The 24,742-nt window shown below is 38.8% G+C and overlaps 10 protein-coding genes across 10 annotated transcripts; 6 read left to right on the top strand and 4 right to left on the bottom strand. All coding sequences in view use genetic code 12, as the record gives it.

Annotated features, from left to right (window-relative positions):
- Positions 1 to 526: 526 nt before the first annotated feature.
- Positions 527 to 4,765, top strand: DAL81 (Dal81p; the record flags this gene model as incomplete). Its single annotated transcript, XM_007374036.1, has 2 exons — positions 527 to 4,648; positions 4,719 to 4,765. The coding sequence occupies one exon, from the start codon at positions 1,238 to 1,240 to the stop codon at positions 4,082 to 4,084; it is 2,847 nt and encodes a 948-aa protein (XP_007374098.1).
- ARC19 (Arc19p) lies at positions 4,137 to 4,721 on the bottom strand (the record flags this gene model as incomplete). The annotated part of the gene is made up of 2 exons (XM_007374037.1): positions 4,137 to 4,649; positions 4,719 to 4,721. The coding sequence occupies 2 exons, from the start codon at positions 4,719 to 4,721 to the stop codon at positions 4,137 to 4,139; spliced, it is 516 nt and encodes a 171-aa protein (XP_007374099.1).
- A 119-nt stretch (positions 4,766 to 4,884) lies between the features above and the next one.
- Positions 4,885 to 6,720, bottom strand: SPAPADRAFT_149506 (uncharacterized protein; the record flags this gene model as incomplete). Its single annotated transcript, XM_007374035.1, has 1 exon — positions 4,885 to 6,720. One exon carries the CDS (start codon positions 6,695 to 6,697, stop codon positions 4,901 to 4,903), a length of 1,797 nt encoding a protein of 598 aa, XP_007374097.1.
- Positions 6,721 to 7,370: 650 nt separating this feature from the next.
- On the top strand, positions 7,371 to 13,472 carry SPAPADRAFT_149502 (putative ubiquitin-protein ligase; the record flags this gene model as incomplete). The annotated part of the gene is made up of 2 exons (XM_007374033.1): positions 7,371 to 7,560; positions 7,627 to 13,472. The coding sequence occupies 2 exons, from the start codon at positions 7,371 to 7,373 to the stop codon at positions 12,087 to 12,089; spliced, it is 4,653 nt and encodes a 1,550-aa protein (XP_007374095.1).
- Positions 9,387 to 13,472, bottom strand: SFT1 (Sft1p; the record flags this gene model as incomplete). The annotated part of the gene is made up of 2 exons (XM_007374032.1): positions 9,387 to 9,596; positions 11,964 to 13,472. One exon carries the CDS (start codon positions 13,373 to 13,375, stop codon positions 13,079 to 13,081), a length of 297 nt encoding a protein of 98 aa, XP_007374094.1.
- SPAPADRAFT_59946 (uncharacterized protein) lies at positions 12,244 to 13,414 on the top strand (the record flags this gene model as incomplete). The annotated part of the gene is made up of 1 exon (XM_007374034.1): positions 12,244 to 13,414. The coding sequence occupies one exon, from the start codon at positions 12,284 to 12,286 to the stop codon at positions 13,052 to 13,054; it is 771 nt and encodes a 256-aa protein (XP_007374096.1).
- Positions 13,473 to 13,485: 13 nt separating the features above from the next.
- On the bottom strand, positions 13,486 to 15,115 carry HSE1 (ESCRT-0 subunit protein; the record flags this gene model as incomplete). The annotated part of the gene is made up of 1 exon (XM_007374031.1): positions 13,486 to 15,115. The coding sequence occupies one exon, from the start codon at positions 14,861 to 14,863 to the stop codon at positions 13,550 to 13,552; it is 1,314 nt and encodes a 437-aa protein (XP_007374093.1).
- Positions 15,116 to 15,860: 745 nt separating this feature from the next.
- LAG1 (sphingosine N-acyltransferase) lies at positions 15,861 to 17,221 on the top strand (the record flags this gene model as incomplete). Its single annotated transcript, XM_007374030.1, has 1 exon — positions 15,861 to 17,221. One exon carries the CDS (start codon positions 15,886 to 15,888, stop codon positions 17,110 to 17,112), a length of 1,227 nt encoding a protein of 408 aa, XP_007374092.1.
- A 96-nt stretch (positions 17,222 to 17,317) lies between these two features.
- Positions 17,318 to 18,262, top strand: SPAPADRAFT_59942 (uncharacterized protein; the record flags this gene model as incomplete). The annotated part of the gene is made up of 1 exon (XM_007374029.1): positions 17,318 to 18,262. A coding segment is annotated over one exon (529 nt), but the record flags the coding sequence as incomplete, so codon positions are not given.
- A 134-nt stretch (positions 18,263 to 18,396) lies between these two features.
- On the top strand, positions 18,397 to 24,720 carry SPAPADRAFT_134192 (uncharacterized protein; the record flags this gene model as incomplete). Its single annotated transcript, XM_007374028.1, has 1 exon — positions 18,397 to 24,720. One exon carries the CDS (start codon positions 18,397 to 18,399, stop codon positions 24,718 to 24,720), a length of 6,324 nt encoding a protein of 2,107 aa, XP_007374090.1.
- Between the last annotated feature and the right edge of the window lie 22 nt (positions 24,721 to 24,742).

The following is a 24,742-nucleotide window of genomic DNA, read 5'->3' as shown; positions in this document are numbered from 1 at the left end:
AGATGTATCTGTGAAATCCAAGCTTGTATAAAGGAGTGTAATGTTGTATGTTTTGGTTTAAATAAATCTGGCAGCCAAAAACTCTAACTTGAAAGCTGATCCTTTTTTTTTGTTGTTGTTGTTATAGCTTGAGGCTTGAATGTCAATAATAAACACTTGTATATGATTTGGACCCTACACGACAGAGATACAACTAGTGGAATATTGGGTGATTTCTAGTGGGCATGACATGCAAACCTGTGTAATAGCCGGGAATGTTCTATAATTTATAGACAGCAGAGTCCTTGCGAATATCCGGGCTTAACTTACACTCAAATGCTTAAATATTCAAACCAAAACCTTTTAGTTCAATGTTGATTCTGCAGGATAAGCGATTGATCCACAAAGGGTAAACATAGGTAAGAGAGATGATAACCCCCGCCATTCGGCACGCGGTGGTGCAGAACATGTTTGATCTCACGTCACATTGCATGAACTTACATCAAAAGTAACACACTGCCTTTTTCTTTTTCCTACTCATTGTTTTATTTGATGTTTAAGGTTTCAGTGCAAAGCTTAAAATGGTTGATCAGCCCGGCCAAATAGAATTTAACTTTCATGACAATGTGTACCAGAATCTAAATCTGGTATCTGGATTGTTTAATTATGAATAGGCGGCGTGGCGGCGGGGTGGAGAGTTAGTCTCCACCAGCAACAGCACCAGCAGCCACCCAGCGCTACCAACCAGAAATTGGTGTGCGCTCGTATGTGTGCATATTGTGTTCTTGGCATATGCAACGGTGCATCGATGCGCATTTCAACTAAGGACCGTGTAAATTATTCAACTTAGCTACCGTGACTGTGATGTCAGACTACATATCAAGTGCGGATCTTCCAACTTTGGATTGTATTACCTAAAGTGGCTAAAAAACACTTGCCAAATGCACACAAAACCGCACAATGATACTCGTATAAACATATCTAACGAATGCCTAACAAGCTAGACGAAGATTCCACACCAACTTTGTCCATACGGCCAATCTTTCGATATGTTGAAGTTATATACAGGAACAGCCATATCTTTTTTTTTCCACATTTTTTTTTTCTGTTTCTTCTCTGTGTAAAAAAAGATCGGGATGTTTTTTTTTTACGACCAACTTTAATTGCTAAATCACAGTCGGGGATTAGTGTTACCTTACGGATTTTAGAAATAGATTTATATAGAGAAGGTTGCTCCTATGCATAGACAGCAATCACAATGAATAATAACGATCATGAACAGGAGTCACGAAAGCTGTCCCAGTATGAAGCAGGTGGAGGCGGCAACAACAACAACACCAGCAATGCCCTCCACAATCCATCAATGTCGGGTACCGACAGGGATCAACTGACGGATCATCCCGAACATAACTCACAATACGGAAATAATCACCACGACAGAAACGACAACTATAATCATGCCAGCGGGGGCCCCAATTTCGAACACCCGTCACCAAATTTCATGGATTCTCAATGGGCTAATAGTTTACTTATGGACCCCGGAGCTTCAGATTATTTGTACAACATCGACTTGGCAGCTGCCGCTGCCGCAGTCTCATCGTCCACGACCACCACTAACATAAGCACAAATGCCATGGCTCCCAGCAACCCAAGTTCAATAATGCAAAGCATCCAATATCAACATAACATACAACCGGAGGGCCATCAACTACCGAATGATCATTTTGATAGTATGAGGGGAGTTCCCGAACGAGTGACTAGTGCCGCCAGTGATTCAAATGCTTCAGACAGCTCAAAGGCAAAGCAACGTCGTCCATGTGATCAATGTCGGAGAAGAAAAACCAAATGTGTGATTGTCCCCAATACCAACAATTGTGTCCAATGTGAAGCAAAACAGTTGAGCTGTACATACAATAATAACAACAACAACAACAATAATAATAATCAACAAATAAAGAGGAAACCAATAGATATGGATGCAGTGCAAGTGAGCAATGAATCATCGCAAAAGAGACCAAGAAGTGACTTAAATCCCAATCTTGCTATATTAGCAGGTGATACTCCAAACTCCGTCATACAGACTCCTGGTGAATATCCAAGCAATCCATTGGCAAAGAAGAAGGCAACTTTGCAGTTCCCCAGATCAAGTTTTTACGTTGGTCCAACGTCATATTTGTACGATGTCAATTTACTTAATTTAATCATGGACTCACAAACCACCAGTGCCAAGGGCACCAAAGTCGAACAATTACATATAAACAATTCAATATCCCTAAGAAAAGTCAGCGATAAGGTACAGTTTCTTCTTAAAGACGACCAATCACCGCAATCATACCAAGCAATGTCCAATGATGTAGACACAATTGAAAAATTAGTATCTCCTCACGGACAGGTATTGATTGACTTATACTTTAGAATAATTCATCCATCATACCCCATAATCCACAAGAAAGTTTTCTTAGAAAAGTATTCCCGAACCCACCGTGAATTCAGTGCTCCATTATTAGCAGCTGTTTACGTCTTGGCTATCCAATGGTGGGACTACGACCCACAATTAAACCGCTTCCCTAAACCTAACGTGGAGATCATTTTGAAAATCGGGTTGAACAATTATTTACAAGAGATTTTAAAACGACCTAAATTAAGTGCAGTACAGGCTGGGTTATTACTTCTTCAATGCAAACATATAACCAACGATCAAGCCACGCAAAACCCGCCTGGCAATCAAAGTCCCACCAGCTTCCCCAATCGAGACATTAACTATTCTGAATGGATATTGTGTTCTCAAGTTGTATCATTATCAGAAGAATTGGGGCTTGGATTGGATTGCCATAATTGGAAATTACCCAAGTGGGAACGAGGATTGCGGAAACGATTAGCGTGGGCCGTTTACAATGAAGATAAATGGTTGGCGTTGAGATGCTCTCGTCCATCGCATATCCATGACAATAATTGGGTGGTTGATCCTTTAAACGAGGAGGATTTCCCGGATGACGGAGATAAAGAGGGCTCTACAGATACTGAAAACGGTAAGAAGATATTTATGAATTTAATTGAGTTGGGCAAGATTTTGTCCGATATGCTTAATCATTTATACTCCATGCGAGCCATGAGTGAAATAACTGAAGTTAACCAGGTGCTCAGTATTGCCAAACCTTTACAATTAAGACTACGGAATTGGTATCATTCGTTACCGGCCGAATTGCAAATGGCATCAGTGCAACCGAGAAAGTTGTGTCTGAATGGATATTTGCAACTTGCATACTTTTCCACAGAATTGACGTTGCACAGAAAGATTATAACTGTGATTTATCAACAAACCAAGAATGGACTGCCACCACCTATGGAGTTAGTCAATGTGTGTCGAGGAGCAGCCAAGACGAGAATAATGGCGTCGATTGAGTTTGTTAGGGATTTAAAGCCTGAACATATCCATTCGTTCTGGCATTCTTTCTCGTCAGCTAATTTTACGTTGATTGGAATATTTGCTACGATATTGTTTATGTCGGCACCAACTAGAGAAGAGTCTAATTTCTATCGAGATCAGATTTTCAATTATAGATGGATCTTAAAGATGTCTTCTAAGGGATTTGACCAAGCTGCTGAGTCATTGACGGAGTTGGATTTGATATTAAGCCGTTTACCGGGATTCAATGATAATGGGGAAATTATGAGCAATGCTTCTGAACAAAGACAACAGTATTATGAATTGCCACAGGACCAACACCAACAACAACAACAACTTCCACAGAACCCTGCCATGACGTTTCCACCACCCAGATCAACACCAAGTACATACAACGGCAAGACTACACCTCGAATGAGAATGGCTCCGCAATTAGAGTCCAACGACTCGACTAACCAATCACCTTATAACTCACCTCAAAACTATTATCCTGCCACAAACTCGCCTCATAATCAACAACCACAATCCAAGGGTCTGTTTGCTCATTCACCATTAACAAATGCTCTTTCACCCAAGGAGGTTATCAAACAACGACAAGTGCTGAATTCAAGAACAAGCAGTATTGTCAATGAACATAATACGCCAGGAAGTGTACAAAGTGGCAACACCCCCAATACACCCCATCGAGGAGAGGCTTAAGAGTATAACGAATTCTTGTTTATTTAAACTATGTAATAGTAATGTAATAATACTAATCGAAAGGAATCAAGAACGACTCAGCAATCACTCTAGCCCTTGCATTTAAAAACAACTTCATTTCACTGATTTCTTTATCCACGTCCTCCATGAATTCTATAATGAAATCGACCAATTTGTCCTTCAACATTTGTTCGGTGTGGAAATTGGTGATCAAGAATGAAATATCGTAGCCTTTGATTGGGACTCTTCTCAAAATGAAAAAGTTTTCTGCTCTGGAAGTCAAGAATCTTGTGAATTGATGAACCAAGATTTGTTCAATTTCATCGGCCTGTTTGATTTTGATCGAGATTCTCACCGAGTTGATTGAAGGCTCAATTAAGATTTTTTCATTTTCGTTTCTGGCAATCACCATGGGGTTCAAGATCAACTCGGGGTCATGTGAGTTGTCAACTTCTATTTCAGGTCGGTTGTGTCTTTCTACTAATTGCGACGAAAAGTCTTGTAAACAAATGGCTGCAGTTAATGATGCTCTTACGGCGGTTAAATATGGTTTTAACGATTGGGACTAGAGCAATCTGTTAGTATATATATAACTTTTGTGTATCAATTGAATAGATGGACATGTAGCACATACCATTGTTGGGATGGTGATAGGTTGATTGTATTGTTGTTGGCGTCTTTGGCTCGGTTGTACCGTCCTGTTTCAACGCTCCACATTGACCGAGCAAAAGGAGGGTTGAGGCAAAATTGATTTTGGTAATTTCGCACGACCTCGACCTTGCTACACTACAATACAAGATAATATTACATTCTATATTAGTAATTCAACAATACACTAGAGTCAGCCTTGAACTTTTTAAACTCTCGATCGCTCAGACTCAAAGTACGTTTCTTGGAACTTCTCTTTGTCATTATCCTGACAAATTCTTGGAGACTACGTTTTGCAATATCCACCAAATCAATTGATTTATCCGTGGCAAGGCTTGATATGCTCTTGTATCCATCAAGTTGCGTCAATTGGTCAGATACAGCTTGGTAATCTATGCTAGCAGTCAACGTGTAGATCTTTCCAATTGAAGTGGTTTCAATTTGAATGGGGATCAACTTGGATTCTTCTTCTCCGATAATGTCAAGTTGTTCATAATTATCAGCCAACCATTCACCAAAATCATGCTCAGCCAACTGTAATGCTTTCTCGAACCGTTTCTTTTCTTGTTCTTTTTGTATTTCGAATTCATTTCTCAAAGATATGTAAATCATTTCCAATTCATGGGTTTCTTTGAAATCAAACAGCGACAACCTGTCATCTTTAACCTGGGAAAGTTTACTTATCAACTCTTCTTGTGACTTTAACAAATTTTCCATGGAGTTTGCTTCTGGATCTTGGTTCTTGAGGTCTAGAAGTACACCTTCCACCAAATCTTTCTTGACTTTCAACAATTGCTTCTTTTCATCAACGATATCCCAGAATAGTTCAAGAGGAGACGATCCATTTCTACCGCAAATTTCAATGAAGGAATCCTCATTTTCTAGAATAGGTAAGACGTCCTTGAATGTAGTAACCGCTTCGATTTTTAAAGTTTGTAGTAAAGTCTTGAAATTATCTCTTGCCTTTCTATCATTTCTGTAATTTTGTTTTTCGATTGTTTTGATTTGCGTTCGTATGTTTTCTATTATTGTAGGGTATATCTTTTGTTCGTATAGCGTCAATATGTCCACCTTGTTCAAGATGTCGAAATGTTTGTTTGCTTTAAATCTCGGGTCAACGAGGATTTTGTCGTATAATTCCTGCCAGTTTTTTGATTCGGTTACTAGACTGGGGTTGATTTGGGTCAAATATGCTTCCAATTCAGACAATGCTTGTTCCTTCTGCTGTTCAATAAACGAGTTGCGTTCTGCCTTTAAGTCATCAGTATATTCATAGTACAATTGTGCCAACTCGGAATCCAGTAATATTGCATGCTTGAATATGGGATTGTCCTGGTCAATAAGCACTTTTCGTACAGTTATCCACCTGGTATTATAGTCCATGCTCTCCTTTTCTTGCAACTTTTTTAATTCTTCGATGAAATTAGTTTTGAAGTTTTCAATGAGTAATGTTTTATTGGAAAGTTCATCTTGGAATTTGGACACTAGATATTCTTCATAGAGTTGTTTTCTCTTTAAGGGGTTGGGAACATTCCAGTATTCAGGAAATGTTATGAATTTCTCCATGACTGCTTGGAATGCCCAGGTGGAATCAACATTGTTATCAGACAACAACTTAACAAAAGCCTTCTCTGCATCTTCTGTCTCCTCCCCCTCCTCTTCCTTTTTTTCAATGGCTGGAAGAACAACTGGCTTGTTGGCCAATTCCAAATCAGCTTCGGATTCCTCTTCCTTGGCGACAGTTTCCTCTTTCTTAGTCTCCAATTTGGCTGGTTTCTCCCAGGTGGTTTCCCCTGTTGATTCATTGTAGTAGTATGTCCTGCCATCTTCGGTGGTGTACTCTTCCCATTGACTGCCAGTTACAACAGCTGTTTCTTCGGGCAATGTCCAGCTAGTTTCATTGGTCTTTGAGTTGTAGTAGTATACCTGACCATCCTCGCTCGTTACTTTTTCCCAATCGGACATATTATCTGATGGATTAGGTTGGATAGTCAAAGTGGTTGTCTGGATTGTGAAGGGGGAAAATTTATTGTATGGGAGAAATGTTCAGTCACGTGAAGATTGTCGAGTTGCAAAAATGGCGACTCCTTACAGATAGCATAATAAATTACTCCACAAAGCAAGCAGGTTGGTTGGTTGGTTAGTTGTGCGTTGCGAGGGGGTGTTATTGTAGAGATGGTACATCCCTTGTATCCCTTTGATAATCCGTTTGTTAGAGATGGTGCTTGTTAATATATTGGTAGGCGAGGGCTCAAGTCTTGTGGGTTCGTTCTCTATTTAGACACACTAAGTGATAACAACTGTAAAATAGAACAACAACATTGCATTCACTTAAATGCAGCCACATTGTGTTTCTTCCTAATTACGAACAATATGCCGGTAGATATGCATTTGTTTGCAGTCGGCATCCATAGCCTGCCATTGTGAAGATTTATTTTTCGCCACCAGACAAACCTGATCGCCCCTTGCAACGCCTTTAGCCCAAAAAAAAATTATATAGGAAACTTAAAACTTAGTCGACCCACATAAAACAGTAAACATTCCTGGGTACACCTTCCCATACCCATACCATCTCCATATCAGATCAACAATCACTACTATACGCTAATTAACCAGTTGCATCTGTTGTTTTCCCACCATGGTCAAACCGCAAAACGAGAAACCAAACCAATACCAAACCCAGACAACAGCACCAGGCGCACCAGGCGCACCAGGCGCACCAGGCCCGTCCGCCACATCTGGCAACATACCACTAGGAACACACACCGATGATGAAGATGAATACGACAGTTTGGTACGATTGTCGCACCAGGCCCAGACCCGAACTCGTCATGAGCCATTCAGCGATTCCCTGTATATCCCAGAAGACGATATTGAGATTGAGCATAGTGAAGTGGAGGACGAAGACGACGGCGAAGACGAGGAGGAGGAAGGAGGCCTAGATGATGACGATGACGACGACGACGATGATGACGAAGGCGAAGATTATGATATGATTGAGCCGGCTACCTTCTTGCAGAGCTTGTTGCAACTACGTGGAAGAAGAGGGAATGACGATGATGACGACCGTTTTGAAGAGGTTGACAATGCCAATGAGGGCGAGGAAGAGGATATCAATGAAGACGACGATGATCCTCGTGCCGAGTTCTTGCGTGCTATTGGCGCATTATCTGGCAGAAGAGAAGGCGATCAAACAACACCAGGCGGCGCCATTGCGGGTGGTACCGCTGGTGGATTTGTTGATGTTATGCAGAGACTTATGGGCGGCGGAATGATGTTTGGTGAACGAGAAGGAAACAGTGAGATTGACGCCTTGATTAACAACTTGAACCAGCGGGAAGACACCTACATCATGCTTGAATCGTTGAATGAACTATCTGAACGTCTTCTTATGATGAATGGTATCACCGCTGAACGTTTGATCCCAGCAAACAAATTGGCCAAGAGCTTAGTCAATATCATGGAAGACCCACAATTGGAAGAAGAATTAGAATTGCATCTAGTGGCCTGTCGATGTTTGTACAACTTCTTGGAAGTTAACCAAGATTTCATCCATGATGCCCTCAATAACAACGCCATCCGGGCATTATGTCATAAGCTCGTAGAGATAAAATACATTGACTTGACAGAGCAAGTTTTACAGACACTCGAAATGATTTCTCGTGATCCGATATCTCATAACAGTATTATTTCAAACAATGGATTAACATGTTTACAATATTTGGATTTCTTGACCATACATGCCCAGCGCAAGTGTTTGACCATCATATCCAACTGTTGCACTAATATTTCCATTGCCAATTTCCCCATGGTTAAAGAGGCATTTACAGGAATTTCCGACGTTGTTCGAACTCATGAAGATCAAGTTGTGGTTGAGAATGCATGGTTGACTATTTCGAGGATTATCATTTGTTTTAGGAATAAACCCGACTTTTTGAATGAGTTGTTTTCCGATAAGGGCCCATTATTGCTTGAGCTTACACAAGTGATTAGCGTAAGTTGCAACAAGGGATCTAACGATAATAAAGGGAAAAAGTTGAATTATGCATCCTGTCTTAGTTTAATCAAATCGTTGATTATCCTTACCAGTGTAAGTGTGGAGGTTTCAAAGATATTGATTTGTGATTGTGAAATCGGAAAAGTCATCACAAAATCATTGAACAAGTACGGAAGAAAAGAAACTGACAATGAAGAATCAGAGAAATTGACGATTGAATCGATTATGGCTGCTCCTAAAGATTTAATCTCACAGTTTCTCAGCTTGATTGGATACCTCCTCCCCATAACATATGCCCCGGAAAATGCATTATTCTTGAGAGATAATTTCCAGGACTATGAAGAAAGACAAGAGATCAATAAATCAAGACAGGAATTGTGTCTTGAGATTATCCCCCATGATTACTGGCAGTTTGTTAATGACGTGTGGTCATTTCTTATAATCAGTTTTGAAGCAACTATGGATTATGATATTAGAAGAAAGGGGTTTATCAACATGTATAGAATGATTTACCCAGCAGAAGAGTTTGCTGTCATCCACGATGTTGCTACGATATCAGGCTTGTTGTCGTCAGTGGTTAATCAATGTCAATTAACTATTCATACTGATTTCGCAGGTCACAGTCAATGGGAGGATATAGATATGGAAGGAAGTGATGAAGAAGAATCAGCCCACCCAGTAAGGAGCGAACCAGAAGACATCAACAAGATCAATGCAAACGCACTTCTACTTGCATCATTCAAGATTATTCGCACCATATTTGAAAAATCGCATGGAACAGCATTCATTTCCAATTTTGAACGAGAGGGTTTGATCAAGGATATCATTCTGATTTTGAGTGATTTGAAGGGTAATGTTGATGATGACTTTTACGAAACTGGGCCACCTGTCCATTCAATATCTGCATCCTATAGCAACAAGTACATCGACACCGAAGTTACTAAGGAGTATGAATCCAGATTGACCCTTGCTAGGTTATATGCTCGGATTTACTCCGTTGGAAATGAGATTGAACAATTGTATCTCGCTATGAAGAGCGGTGATGCGGTCATTCCCGAACATATGAAGGTATTGATTGAGATTCAAGAATTGCTTCAAGATCAGAAATTGATTAAGTCATTCACATTCGAACAATGGGTTGACTTATGGAATAAATTAAAGTTTGCCCTCATTGACAATGTCCAAATCTCAAGCTTTGAATTGATTTCTTCGGGATTGATAGAAGCATTAACAACCACGTTCAAGTCAGAAGAAGGATCTGAATCATCTTGCAATCGTGCATTCACTGCTGTATTTTTTGAATCGGACACAGTTCCCGCCAAGGCATTTGTGCAAAAGCTTCAAGAGGCATTGACTCGTTCAGAATCATTTGATGTTGTTTCTGCCGGAACTAATACTAATCAACATAACCACGCCTTAGCTAATCAAATCAGATTGAAGTTGACGTGCGAGGGTGAGGATAAGATACCTACCCATTTGAAAACAATGATTTTATCGGTACATGCCATTGCTACTTTCAAGTCTGTGTTTGCATTTTTGAAACAGAGGTTTAGATTCATGGAAGAATTTTCTGATGATGAAGAGAAGAAGTCGGATATCAATATTGAATTTTTGATTAATGGTGAGGTGATTCCTAATGAAACTACTATTTATGGTGCCATTTATAGATCATTGCAGAATAAACCTGATCAAATAATCGAACCAAGCAGAATATGGACCACTGTTCATAACATAACTTATAGGAAGGTTAGTTCTGAAGTCAAGGATAGTCCCGTGGTGATCTCGTACGATCAAGATTGGGTATATGATCAGACCACAATGAGTATTTTGAAATTGCTCAAGGTTATGTTTTACATGAATGAAGCTAATGGATCGATACCCGACAAGGAGTTCACAAACTGGAAATTGACGGTCAAGTTGAATCGACAATTGGAGGAGCCATTGGTGGTAGCTAGTGGGACCTTGCCCGGTTGGAGCATTCATGTTACTAAACAATTCCCCTTTATATTCCCATTGGAGACGAGAATATTTTTTTTGCAGTCAACTTCATTTGGGTACTCTCGCTTGATTCACCAATGGCAGGTTAGAACGAATCAAGGAAACGAAGAGCAAACCCAAGGCCAACAGCACCACCAGTTAGGCAGACCAACGAGACATAAAGTGAGAATCGCCCGTCAAATGATGTTGCAGAGCGCCGTCAAGGTGCTTGGATTATACGGATCCACGCCAGGCATTTTAGAGATTGAGTATTTTGATGAAGTTGGGTCAGGATTGGGACCTACTCTCGAGTTCTACTCTACGGTCTCGAAAGAGTTTGGCAAGCGCAAGTTGAAGATGTGGCGCGATCATGGTGATCCTAGTGATAGCGAGGGTTATGTTGACAATAAGTATGGGTTGTTTCCTGTTCCTATGGATAAGCTGGGCATTGCCAGTGAGAACGGCAAGAAAATGGTGTACTTCTTTTCGATCTTGGGTAAGTTTATCGCTAGGGCGTTGTTGGATTCACGTATTATTGATTTTAACTTCAATCCTGTGTTTTTGAAGTTGGTGCAATTGTTGAACCTGTTGGGTAATGCGCAAAAGTTGAACGCCAAGTCCATCAAGAAGTTCACTACCATGGCCAATTTACGTATTGTCGATCCAGCATTGGCTGATTCTGTGGAGCATTTAGTCAAGTACATTAAACAATTCTCTGACGTTAAGCCGGAACATCGTGATGGTATTACTGTTGATGGATGTACTATTAAAGACTTGTCTATATATTTTGAATTGCCCGGTAATCCCGAGTACGAACTTATTCCAAACGGTGGTGAAACCCAAGTAACTGCCGACAATCTTGAACTTTACGTGAGCAAAATCCTTGAAGCTACGTTGTACACGGGAATAATTCACCAGATCAAAGCATTCATGGAGGGGTTTTCCAAGGTGTTCCCCATCAACTCGTTGGTCATTTTCTCGCCTCAAGAATTAGTTGAGCTTTTTGGTAACGCTGAAGAAGATTGGTCGTTTGATGCATTAACTTCTTCGATCAATGCTAATCATGGATACTCGAAAGAATCACAATCCATCAAGTCCTTGACTAATATCCTTGTGAACTTCAACCACGATGAACAAAGAGCATTCCTCCAATTCTTAACCGGGGCACCGAAATTACCGATTGGTGGATTCAAAGCATTAAGACCTCCATTAACTGTGGTAAGGAAGCATGCCGAGGATGATTTGAAGGATGATGACTATTTACCTAGTGTAATGACCTGTGCTAATTATTTGAAGTTGCCCAATTATTCCAGCGAAGATGTTATGCGAGAGAAGTTATTACAGGCCATTAGGGAAGGAGCTGGTGCGTTTTTGTTGTCGTGAATGTGTACTTATATATTCTATTACATATAACAACTCTACTTAACTTAATCTGATCGTATTGTATGTATGGGATCAGGTTAGTGTGTTGTGGTCCTGCATATACCAAATCGATCCATATGGGTGTAACTTTTCAGTGCGGATTTCAAGTGTAGTCGAGGGACCCACCTAGTTAGCTCCCGCAAGCAATACATACAATGTCAGTTAAATTAAATCAATTGGTTGACTCATTAGTCAAAACCTCGCCACCAGGTGAATTGCCTCAAATCAACAACAGTCTTTCTGCTTTGACTCATGAAAGTATTGACCAAGCTCTTGAGAAGTACATTAATGAAAACAGCAGTGTGTTTTCGGGATATATTGCCAGTCAATATAATAAAGACGCCAATTCTTCGAAATATATTGATTATGTCTCCAAGAAGATGTTTAACATTGACACCAAAAGCTTTAAGGCTATTGATATAGAGCTGTACACTGCACACGCCGACTATCCTTCATATTTTGATGAATTGGTCAAAAAATTGGAAACATATGGGGAGGATCACTACCCTCAGTTTGCGTTCACGGTTATCCCTGGTGATGTTGTCCGTGTCATTATCATTGGACGCAGATTGAATCCTGATAATTTCTACACCGGTCAATGGAAGAGTGAGTACGCCATTCAAAATGGACAAATCTCAGGAACGGTCAATTTAGATATACATTACTATGAAGATGGGAATGTCAGATTGAAGTTGGATGAAAAGTTGGACGGTGAATCAGTCGGTGGTAGTGCCAGCGATATTGTCAATTTCATTAGTAATTCCGAAACTAAAGTCACCTTGAAGATCATTGACCAATTCAACGACCTTAACCAACAACAATTCAAGAACTTGAGAAGATTATTGCCCATCACTCGATCCAAGATCAACTGGGGGAATGCCATTGGTAACTATAGATTGGGTTCTGATGTAGTTAACAAGAAGTAGTAGTAGTAGTTAGTATATTTTTGCCTATCTAAATTTATATAACATCCAGATTATAAAGAATACAAGCAAGATCATCCCCACGATTCTCGTCAAGCTTGCGTTTCTATTCATGACAGTACGTAATTCTCCACTAGTTCGTTTAACCAGAACCATTAACAGACTGAAGTTGTCACTTAATGAGTCCAAGATTGAGTTTTCTTGCTGTATGGAGCCATGGATGTCGTTATTTACTGTGGTTCTAAATTGATGGAGGGTGTGTGCTAGCTGATCAAATCTTTGATTGTTTTGGTCTTCTCGTGTTGAGTATAATGAATCCGACATTATATATATATGACTATATTAGTTATTAGTTGTGTAGTTGAGTATTAATTTACGTATGAGTGCACGATCGAACCGTTGGCATTTGTTTGTTTCGCACAAGAAAATATTTACACAGGACAAACTTAACTTGCTTTACTATGTACCTATTATGTGGAAATAATATATAGAGAAAATCTATTGGTAGGGATATTGCGGTCTACCATTACCAAACCCAGCACTGGTAGGCTGCTGTTGTAAATTCTGATATTCGTACGAAGGTTGGAAGTTGGCCTGGGGCGGAGGAGGAACAACGCCTGTACCAGTACCAGCACCAGTGGGGTAAGGTGCCATTTGCGGCGCAGTAAATTGTTGTTGGGGTGAGTGTTGTTGTTGGGCTCTTCTGGCAATCAGCTGATCCAATAACTCATTGTATGACTTCACCTCATTGTTTAATTGATTGTTTAAAACCATCAATTCTTCCTTTCTTACGTTATACTTGTCAATAAACTTACCCAATTGTGGTCTTAATGGAATGATTTCATTATATAATTGAGTGATCTCGTCTTCATTTATATTTTGAACATTTTGACTAGAAAGAATGGACAATAACTTGTCAATCTTCTTTTGCTCCGAGAGTAAGTTGTTTTCAATGGAAACCTCTTGAGCTATTTCCTTATTGGATTTATTGACTATTGGAGTGACATAGTTTAATGGGAAAATCCCAATTTTTCCATTAGGCAAAGAACCTCTCCACCAATCACGATATACTGATTCGATAACAGTGATTACATCTCCCTTACGGAAAGACAACTCATCCTCTTCATATGAAATCAAGTCGTATAATGCACGCACTTTAGATACAGTAGCCACAGTTTGTGGTTCATTGGGTGGAGATTGGTTAGGCTGATTAGAAGTTGGGTCATCAGGAAGTGGCTTTTCCTGAAGAGATACCTTCTTCATGGTTTGTTCTCGTTCGTATTCTTGCAAAGATAATTTCAAGATTCTTTGTAATTCATCATCTTCTCTTTGTTTGTCTTGTTGGGTTCGTTCTTGTTTTGCTGGTTTGGATGGAGCGGACTTAAAGTATTGCTTGTAGTCTGATTGAACCTTCTTATATGCATCAGTCATTGGCTTCAAAGAAGGATCAGTCTTGAATGTATTATACAACTGTTCGATAACTTCAACAATCTTGTACTTTACAGTAACATGCAACTTTCTATCACTCAATTTCCGAATCAAGTTATCCTGTAAGAATGTCTTGGTGGCTATTTCCTGCTTGATTCTCGATCCACAATTCTCAGCAATAGAGACTAACAAGGATAAACTTCTTAATATAGTATTGGCGTCTTTGGAGTTTAATTTGAACGTAAGTTCCCGAATGGCTTCCTTGGTGGTTGTTTCGGGATCGGAAGATATTTTGTCACATACATCTAAGATGTATTGCCAATTGTCGGCCGTGAGTGTTGGATCGGTGGCTTTATTGATTAATGTGGAGAGCGTTGGGGACATTGGTGTATACCTGGTAGTTAACTGGGTTTGATTTGGAGGCAAATTCAAGATTAGATTTTTAAGTGGGATAGTGACGTGGTTGTATGCAGGATATATTTGATTTAAGGAATGTTGCCAACTGGCGGTAAACAATACCGGCTATCTGAAACTTGGTACAGTTAGTATGGGCAAAATATATAGCAATACCTGCTAGTTGTCTCGCACACTTACTGGGACAACAACGTGAAGCTTTGCTAAGAAACTCAGAAAAGGTTAGCTAATTGACATTTGCAACCTATGTCAATCCATACGTCTTAAATTGTCAAAGCTGGTACTGTGGGTGGTGATCTGACAACCGATATATACATTGACAAAGATAGCAAATGTAGATTAGATGTATTGAAAGAAGTAAAATTGAAGTCAGGACTAACCGAGGGGGAGGGGGGGGTTGTTGATAATATCTAATCGGCACATATAATATCTAGTGATGGCCACTAGTCAACATGGAGAGGGGATATTCAAAAAGTTTTAATATCTTCTTATTAACTAGCAAGTAACTGCTATGCATGTTGATTATAGATGTCAATTGGATATTCTGAACCCTAAGAAGAAAATGGGATAGACTTTTGAAGTTATTTGGCAGAAATTTTACAATATTTATTTACACAAATTTGGCAACACTTTCACTCCGAAAAGTAAACACAAATAGGGGTAACGTTTGTGTCACGTTATCAGCATCGTCTATTGTCTCGCCTTATTGTCGGAGTTAACTTTTGGTCATGAAATTCCAGCTAACCTACATGCACACATATTTCTTGTAAGTTTATGTGCTTGTTCAACCCCTATCTGATTTATAGGAGTAGTAGTATTATTTTAGCCACCAGTCTCTGCAAAGCACAGTCGGCTTTTTGCCATAAAAAATTTCCTTCCTCGGATTTTACGCGCGTACTGAGTCTTTTTTTTTTTACCTCCTCTTTGGAAAAAAAGTTAAAACTTGTTGACATTTGTTCTTCTTGATTGATTGATTAGTACGTTACTCAAACATGAGCGCACTTAGAGTTCCAGAAGACGAAACTACTCATCGAAGAAGAGGTTCTTCAGTTGGCCACATCAATGTAGGTGACACTGCATCGATTGGTTTTTCAACATTACCTAGTACTAAGCAACAAAGAAAACGTTCAAGATCTAGACTTGTCGAATTGGAACTGCACGGTAAGTCAGACACTGCTATTGTCAAAAAGATCATTATCGCCTTTCAAGAGTTGACCTACCGTCATACTTGGATCTACCCCTTGATTTACTTGTCTGGTATATTAAGTACTTTTTACCTTTCCACCCCAGAAAGTAAAACTCATCAAGTTTTAGCCGAGTTTATTGTTCCTTCTTACCACATTGAAGGAACAGACCAATATGGTAAAGGTGGAAATGATTTCAAGTTTGTTGCATTCTATGCTTTGTTTTTCACTTTCTACCGTGAATTTTTAATGTGTTGTTTCCTTCGTCCAATTGCCAAGTGGCTTGGTATTTCCCGTGCATCCAAACAAAAGAGATTTATGGAACAAACTTATTCCATGGTCTACTATGGAGTTGCCGGACCTGTTGGGTTATGGATCATGTCAAGATTACCGCTTTGGTACTTCAATACCACCCAGTTCTACGTTGCTTACCCGCACAAGACACATGATGTTTTCTTTAAGTGTTACTACTTGGGCCAAGCCGCTTTCTGGGTTCAACAGTCCGTGGTGCTTGTGTTGCAATTGGAAAAACCAAGAAAGGATTTCAAGGAATTGGTGTTTCATCACATTGTCACTATTGCTTTGATTTGGTGTTCCTATAGATTCCACTTCACTTGGATGGGATTAGCTATTTACATCACTATGGATATTTCCGATTTTGTGTTGGCTACTTCCAAGACATTAAACTATTTGGACTCTCCAATCACTGGTCCTTTCTTTGTCGTATTTATTGGTGTTTGGGTATATCTCAGACATTACCTCAACTTGAAGATCTTGTGGTCGGTTCTTACTGAATTCAGAACCGTTGGTGAATGGGAATTGAATTGGGATACTCAACAATATAAATGTTATATTTCCCAACCAATTACATTCTTCTTGATCTTTGCCTTGCAATTGGTTAATATTTATTGGTTGTTTTTGATCTTTAGAATCTTGTATAGATATGTATTTGTGGGAGAAACCAAGGATGAAAGAAGTGACGATGAAGAAGAAGATGAAGTCAGCAGCGAAGAAGAAACCAAGAAGAACAACTAGACTGCTTCAAATAGATACACCAACATCTGACTTTAATAATCTGCTTCCCCCCGTCATTTGTTGTTTTAATAGTGTTAATAGTAATTGTTATATTTTCTATAATTTGCAACTTTTTTTTTTTATCCCTCACTTGGTAGTTGCGCATGAACTACGTGCCCATACCAAAACATAAACAAAATCAACTTTACATCTTGACACAGTACTTGACCAAGCAAACATGGACCGACATAAACTATCAGAATTGTCCAGGGACGACCTAATATCCAAGGTCGTTGAACTAGAATCAATCCTTAATGACTTCCAGCAATCTTCCAAGGAGTTAGAGCGAGCACTAGAGGATGAATTACAAGAATTGGAAACCCGCAACAATAAACTAAAACGAGACATTACTGTCTTGCAAGACCATCTAACCCAGGAGAAGCGCAAGAACATAAAACTCAATGCTGAGATCAACGATATTCAGGAGAGCACTAGTGGGAAGATCAAGAGCCTCGAGGAGGAAGTGAGGGGGTTACTGCAGAAGTTGGTGAGAATTGAGATTGTTAATGATTCGATGGAGTCTAACGATCGGATATTATGCAATAAATACGAGATTTCTCAGGAGTTTAGTAACGAGTTGTTGGAGAAAGTGGCTTTGCTTGAGGATGAGTATGATCGAGAGAGGAAGTTGAATCTTGAACGGCAGCTACACATCACAAACTATCAGAATCAAATTAACGACCTAAAAGTGGAGATTAGGAAGTTGAAACAGGAGCAAAAAGACACTACAAAGACGAACAAGAGTGTACCTGATGAACCAGGAGACGTTCTGATTGTAAGCATAAAGGAAATGCTAAGGTCCAGCCCGCCACCGGGAAAGTATGCCGAAGGAACCATGAAGAAATCAAGATCGCTCAAGAAATTAAGAAGTTTGACTTTGGATATTGATCGAGCATTGAATAGAACTTTGAATGATAAACCAACCAGATCGGTGTCGATGTCTAATCCTTCTACTAGTACCAAAGAAAGGAAAATGAGAATCAGTTCGAGCAAACGATTTTCAGATTTGCCGTCGATCAAGGGGTCTCCTGTTGCCAATAGAACTATTAGTTTAGAGTCGAAACCCAAGCTGTCGAAACCAAGGTTGTTTTAATACATCTGCATTTGCTCTAGTCTTGCTTTGTAGAAATGTCTCTGGTAAAAAGAAAACAAAAATCGGTCGCGACATTTGTAAATGTCGCCAGTGGAAAATACAAAACAAATTGACCACATTTTTAACAACTCACTCCGTAAACAACCACTACCATGGAGCGATTCACCGATATTATCACCCGATTCGATAAATCGGAGATATTCAATTACTTAACGACAGTCAATTCCCAACTATTACAAGAAGATGCCGACTACGAAATATATCTTGGTCAATTGCAACAACTAATCACGAAAATAACCTCAGAGACAACATCCAAACCGAAAAAGAAAGATCTGGTAGATGATTCTGAAGCCAGACTGCACACATCGTTGAATTTGTATCGATCAGTGTCCAAGAATCTTGTTCTTGTGTTACAAAAGCTCACAACTAAGGTGTACGACGTCGCCAATGCATTGTTGAATAACCTTCAGTTGGAAGGTGCTGAGTTGAGTCTCGGCACTGACGTGTCTATTCTTGTTCTCATTGACTTGTTCGAATCGTTTCCCAACCAACTTGGAGCATTAATAAACTTCTCTGTCAGCCAAGTCCATAAGATCTTAAAGAAGAATCCAAATATCAGTAGTAATTTAGTCTTTTTGTTGAATTCAATTACCAAGAATGCCACTCGGTTGGACATTGACGAAAAGATGCAGGGTAGATTAATGAAGATTGTCACCAAGGCAATCACACTGGAGACTATCTCATACGAGTTGTACGAGCTGGAAGACAATGATGGCACATCTACGGTATTACTTAAGAAGAATTACATATTGTGTTGCAAGAATTTGCTATTGTTGGCGATTTCTACTAGTTACGAAGGTTTGTTAGCAGTGTCTACCTCGAGCTCGTCTGCTGGTGCAAAGATGAAACCGGAAGTTATCATGTCTAACCAACACCAATTTCAAACTAATTTGTTAAGTTCCAATGAAAAATATTTCACATATGGATTGTCAAACTATTCCAAAGAAGTTCGAATTGCAATGGTGGAATTATTATCCAATGTTATGATGAATTTAGTTCCTACGGGAAAGTTTACTCCTATTGAATATTTAATCACGTTATATCCATTACCTTCTTACAACCTTTGGAACGACTCTCTCACCGCACAAATAGACGACGAAGAAATAGCAGAAGAGCCAGATAGTGAATCTGCAATTGCATCAGCACTAGAAACAACCTTGACCCAATCCAGTGTGATTGAAGCCATTATATTTTATTTGCAACTCGAGCAATTCCAAAATCCAGAATTCTTATCCCAGAATTTATTAACTATTTTAGATTTGATCTTGAGCAAATTCGGAGATGTTGAGCACAACCATATTCAGAACCAACCATGGGTCAAAACTTTGAAACATTGGTCTACTTTGATTGAATATTTGGTTCAGGAAACTGGGTTGAATTGTCATGAAATGTTGACAAGGTATGTGTATGGAAAGTTTTCTCCTGATTCAGAAGATGTACCAAAAAAGAGCACGACAAAGGAACGCAAAAGGGAATCTCGATTATTCACATTCAAATCAAAGAGCTCGAAATCCAAGAGAGACCTTAGTGATCAAGAAGCAAAGCCATACCACAATTCTTACCAGACCTATTGGTTATTATTCATTATTGAAATGTTACTTCCTTACGGAGTAAACTTTGACGCAATTGTTCAAAATAAGGAAAAAACGGAAGACCCCGAGGAACCTAAAGATGAGGATGATTTAGATTTAGAAAAACCTCATGAAGAAACCGCTTCATTTGTAAGAGACATCTTATTCAGACTTATTGTTAATGATAACTATTATATTAGAAATTATGCATTGCAGTCATTGTTGGTGTATGCTCATAATAATGAAGTGGAGATTAACCAACTTATATTATATGCATTTAGACTAGTAGATCAAGAATACCATCATGTGGAAACTAATGCTACTACTGGACCAAGCGCCGACAATATTTGTGGCATTTCATCGGTGAAATTGTTAAGCTATTCCCTTGCCTTGCTGTCGCTTATCAAACAGACTAATTCTAACTTGTTGCAAAATTCAACCATTGTCAAGGTATTGAGTTTCTGTACTCAGAACTTAAAGCATAATATTAATCCAAATAAAAACACTTCTTGTTGGGTAATTTTATCGTCGTTGGTTACATTATACAACAGTTCAGAATACGTCAGATTGAATTCGTCGCAATTGTTGGTATTCTGGAAGAGTTTATTGACTTCACAGTACATGTCCAATGCTGCTGATGTCAATGCCCAAACACAAGAAATCCTCGTTAATTTAAAACTAAGAAACTTCAGTTTGATTTGTTTATTGAATTATTTGAACTCAGTGGAGCTCACCCCAGAATCACTCAAACAGATTCAATTCTTGCTTACTAAATCATATAATTATTTGTCTTATCTTGAAAGTACAGTTCCTGCCATTGGATCAATCACATCATTCAATACATTTAACGAGTATGAATACAATGTCAACATGTTGAACAATTTGTTATATACCAACTACTCATTCAATAACAAGTTATCTCAAGATAAGATATTGACTAGTCTTATATTATACTGCAAGAAACTTTTACTTGAAAGTTTTGCCAGGTTGGCGACATTACTCAAGAACGATATCAATTCGAACATGATTATTTTCTTGATTAAGGTATTTTCCGATGGGAAGTTGTTTGCTAGAATTCAGAGTGACCCCGACAAGGGCAAGTCCAAGAGTAAGCCTGTCCGAGTGTCTGATTACTACAAAGAGAGTATTGTTTTGAATGACGAGGACAAATATTGCTATGGTGTTACTAGCAAGTACCAAGGTACCAATATCGACGAGTTGTTAATCAAGTTTCCATTGGAGGCTGCCGAGAAGGACGTTCAGTGGATAAGAAGTACATTTACGAATACGGTAACTGCAGCACCTAAAACCAGCATTGAAAACGAAGACGTAGAAACTATTGGTGCCTGGTTTGATTATTTTGAAAAGTTGTCATTTAAATCCGTTGTCAATTCTATCAATTATGACCCAACCATCTTGTTGACTCAAGATTACTCGACTCATCACAGGTATGCAACCAATTTAATTACCTCATTAATTGATATAAGTATTGAATTATTTCAATTGGTGTTTCCTTACTTATCCTCCAAAATCCAATTTTCCTTACTTGAACAAATTAGAAATTCCCTAACTGCCAAGCCAATTGATCCCTTAAGGTCTAGTGCAATTAGGGTGAATACTGCCATTGCTTTACATGGTGTGCTTTCCAATATGAAGAAGAAGAAACTTACCAGTGATGAAAGTATTATTCTTGTCATTATTGATATCATCAAGAAGCTTAACTTAAAGGATGAAAGTATAATTAAAATCAATGCTGATACCATTGGATTGGCAAGTCAGTTCCTTAATGTCAATGGAGTAGCAGGACAAATCAGTGGGTTTATTAATGATATAGTGACCGATTCAAATCCATACAATCGTGGATTCTCGATCTTGTCACTTTGCTCGATATATGAAGGGACCAAGATTGGGTTTGGCGATATTTATAGTATTTCCATCCAGTTGATGAATGACCCAAATCCGATAATTGCTCATTTTACGTTGGTTGGAGTGGTTAAATTGTTTGAATCAAATTTGGAGAATAATTTATTGATTCCGACTGTGTTGAACAAGTTGTATTCTAATTATTTGAATGACGGGTTTGGTTATGATATCGAGACTAATGTTCTTGTTAATTTAAAGACCAAGTTTGGATCAGTGGGACCAATGTCAAAGCTTTTACAATTGTTTGTCACGTCTTTAGGACCAGCCATTCGTGATTCCAACGAGACTGAACGCAATAAATTAAAGTCATTGATTATTGCATTAAGCCAAGGAATAGGATTGGCTACTTTGGACGAATATTGCCATGTGTACAAGAACTTGCTTCGTTTATTCCAGGAGTTGATCATCTTTGATCCTAATTTGCTCGAAGGTGAAATTACGTTCTTTACTGAATTGCTTAATTTGATCATTTCCAAGAACTTGAAGATTAGTTTGGCAAGCGTATCTCCAACTTCGCTCAATGTTGATGCGATATTCCCTTTCAACACCAGTTTTGATTTGTATTGTGCTGCTTACGAATGCTATTACGAATTACTCAAGATATTCGGGGTGGATATCCTTACCAAAGAGACTATTAATTTGCTTTGGGTGTCGATGAACGTTCGTCCTTGTGATCAATTGAAGCAGTTTATCAAATTATGGCTTGAGACCAGTTTGGATAAGAATTGGTTTACCATTCTTAACTCGTTGTTCAGGTTAAGTTCTAAGAAGTTGATGGGTGGGTTTTTGGAATCGAATTACCAACATAAGTTGTTACCATTGCTGCAAAGACAAAAAAAGAACACAAGTGCCAGTGTCAATTTCAAGGATGAAGAAATTGAGAATATCGTAAGGGATAGTTCCGAGGAGGATGACAAGAACGAACCGATTAGCTGGGAGTTTAAGTTGTACATTTACGAATTGCTTAATCATTTGCTTAGACTTGCTAATAAGAACTCACAGTTGATTGATAAATTGAAGCCAAAGATTCAGGAGATTGTCAAGTTGTCATTCATTGGATCGACCAGTTCAATTACCCAACTTAAAATCCATGGGATTGAATTGTTGGATCGCGCGTTAAAGTTGTTTGGTGATTTGCCGGATCCATTATATCCTGGTGTTTCTATCTTAGAGCAACAACAAGCTCAGATTATCAGTGCATTGATACCTTGTTTTACCCCAGGAAATGATTATAAGGTCATTGTAGATGCAATCAATGTTTCTTCCAAATTTATTAATCTTCCTAGGATAAACTTTTATTCAAAACAGAGAATTTTAAAGACGTTAATTTATTTGCTTGAGGAGATCAGTTCCAATAAGTTCTTGAGGTTTGGATTCTTGGAAACTATGTCTGAATTCGGGCGAAAGTCTATCCAATTGTCAATCTTGAATTGTTGGGCTGTGTTACGGATCGACGCATATGAAGACAATGAAATTGAACCTGAGTTTTTGGACACACTCGACAAATACTCGTCATTGTTGACCTCACTTTGGATCTTGGTATTGCGTGAATTCTCGGTGTTGAAGTATAGTGATTCTTCCAATAAGCAATTGGAAATATATGGAGATTATTGGATCAACTTTATCAGTGTGTTAAGTTTGGAATTAGAGAATAATAGTAATTTCATCGAGAAGTACTTGGGTGGAAATGATGCTACTAATTTCTTCTTTATCTTGTTCAGTCAGTGTGTTGAATCATTGATTAGGAACAAGAATGTGGCTGAGATTTTAGTGTCGTTGAACCGATTGGTCAAGATCAAAGAATTGGTTGATTTGTTGTTCAATGATGAGATATTTGGCGAAGTGATTGATTTATTTGATAGATTGATGTTGATTGACGAAGATACGGAGATTCAGTGTGATTTGGTGGATATTATCAGCACGATATTCCAGACATTTATCAAGAGCCACGATGAGATAGAATCTGGGTTTGATAAGTTGTTTGAGTTGATTAGGGTTGAGATGTTGCCGTTGTTTAGAGTCTTGCCATTTTTGAGGTATGATTACGATCCAACTAATAAATCGAATCAGTTGTTGTTGAAGCATGCTGATAGTGCTCCTAATTTGTTGGTGTTGAAAAAGACATTGGAGACCTTGATCGAGATGGTTGGTTCTTTGCCTGACGTGGTGAAGGCTGACTTGTATGGAGTGTTGCTCTACATATTTGCCAAGATATACGAAAGCAAAAACAGTCTTTTGATTTCGATCATCATACCCCATTTGAAGAATGTTGTGGTTGAATCCAAGAAGGTCGGATGTGATTTGATTAGCACGTTTGATAAGACCATCAAGAACTATTTTGATATAGACGAGAATAACAACTATTCCGTGATTACGGTGTTGATACTAATTACCAACGGTGATGTTAAATTGACCCCGTCAGAATCGGAGAAGTTGAGTAATGCTTTGTTGCAGTTGTTGGAATCTGCTGATACTGCTCCTACTGCTATCAGATGCATAAAGTCATTGATCCAATACAGTGTCAACCAGAAGGAAGATGTTTTGACTATCAAGTACTTGATTACGGAGTTGCTTAAACACGTCAGCAACAAAGAAAAGAACATTGACGTCAAGGTTGCCTTTGAAATATTGATGTTGTTTACGAGATTACTAGATGAAGCTAAGAAAACCGCGTTATACACGATATTAATCCCATTATTGTTGAAGTATAATGAACAAGATGTGATTCCAAGAGTATACCTCCATGAAAAGTTGATCTTTTTAGTGCAACAAAGTCCAGCCAGTTTCAAGCAAGTGATCAACACATTGAGTGATACCCAGAAACAATTGACTGAAGAGTTGGTCAAGTTGACTCCTGAGCATAAATCTGCTGATCCATTTGAAGAAGGTGAAGAAATTCAATTAAAGACGTTTGGTGTATAGTTGTAATAAAAATTAGTTTTTG

The sequence above is a fragment of the Spathaspora passalidarum genome (assembly GCF_000223485.1).
Source record: "Spathaspora passalidarum NRRL Y-27907 unplaced genomic scaffold SPAPAscaffold_2, whole genome shotgun sequence".
Lineage (NCBI taxonomy): Eukaryota > Fungi > Ascomycota > Pichiomycetes > Serinales > Debaryomycetaceae > Spathaspora > Spathaspora passalidarum.
Note: the sequence above shows the minus strand (reverse complement) of the source record. Positions and strands in the feature narration are given on the sequence as shown.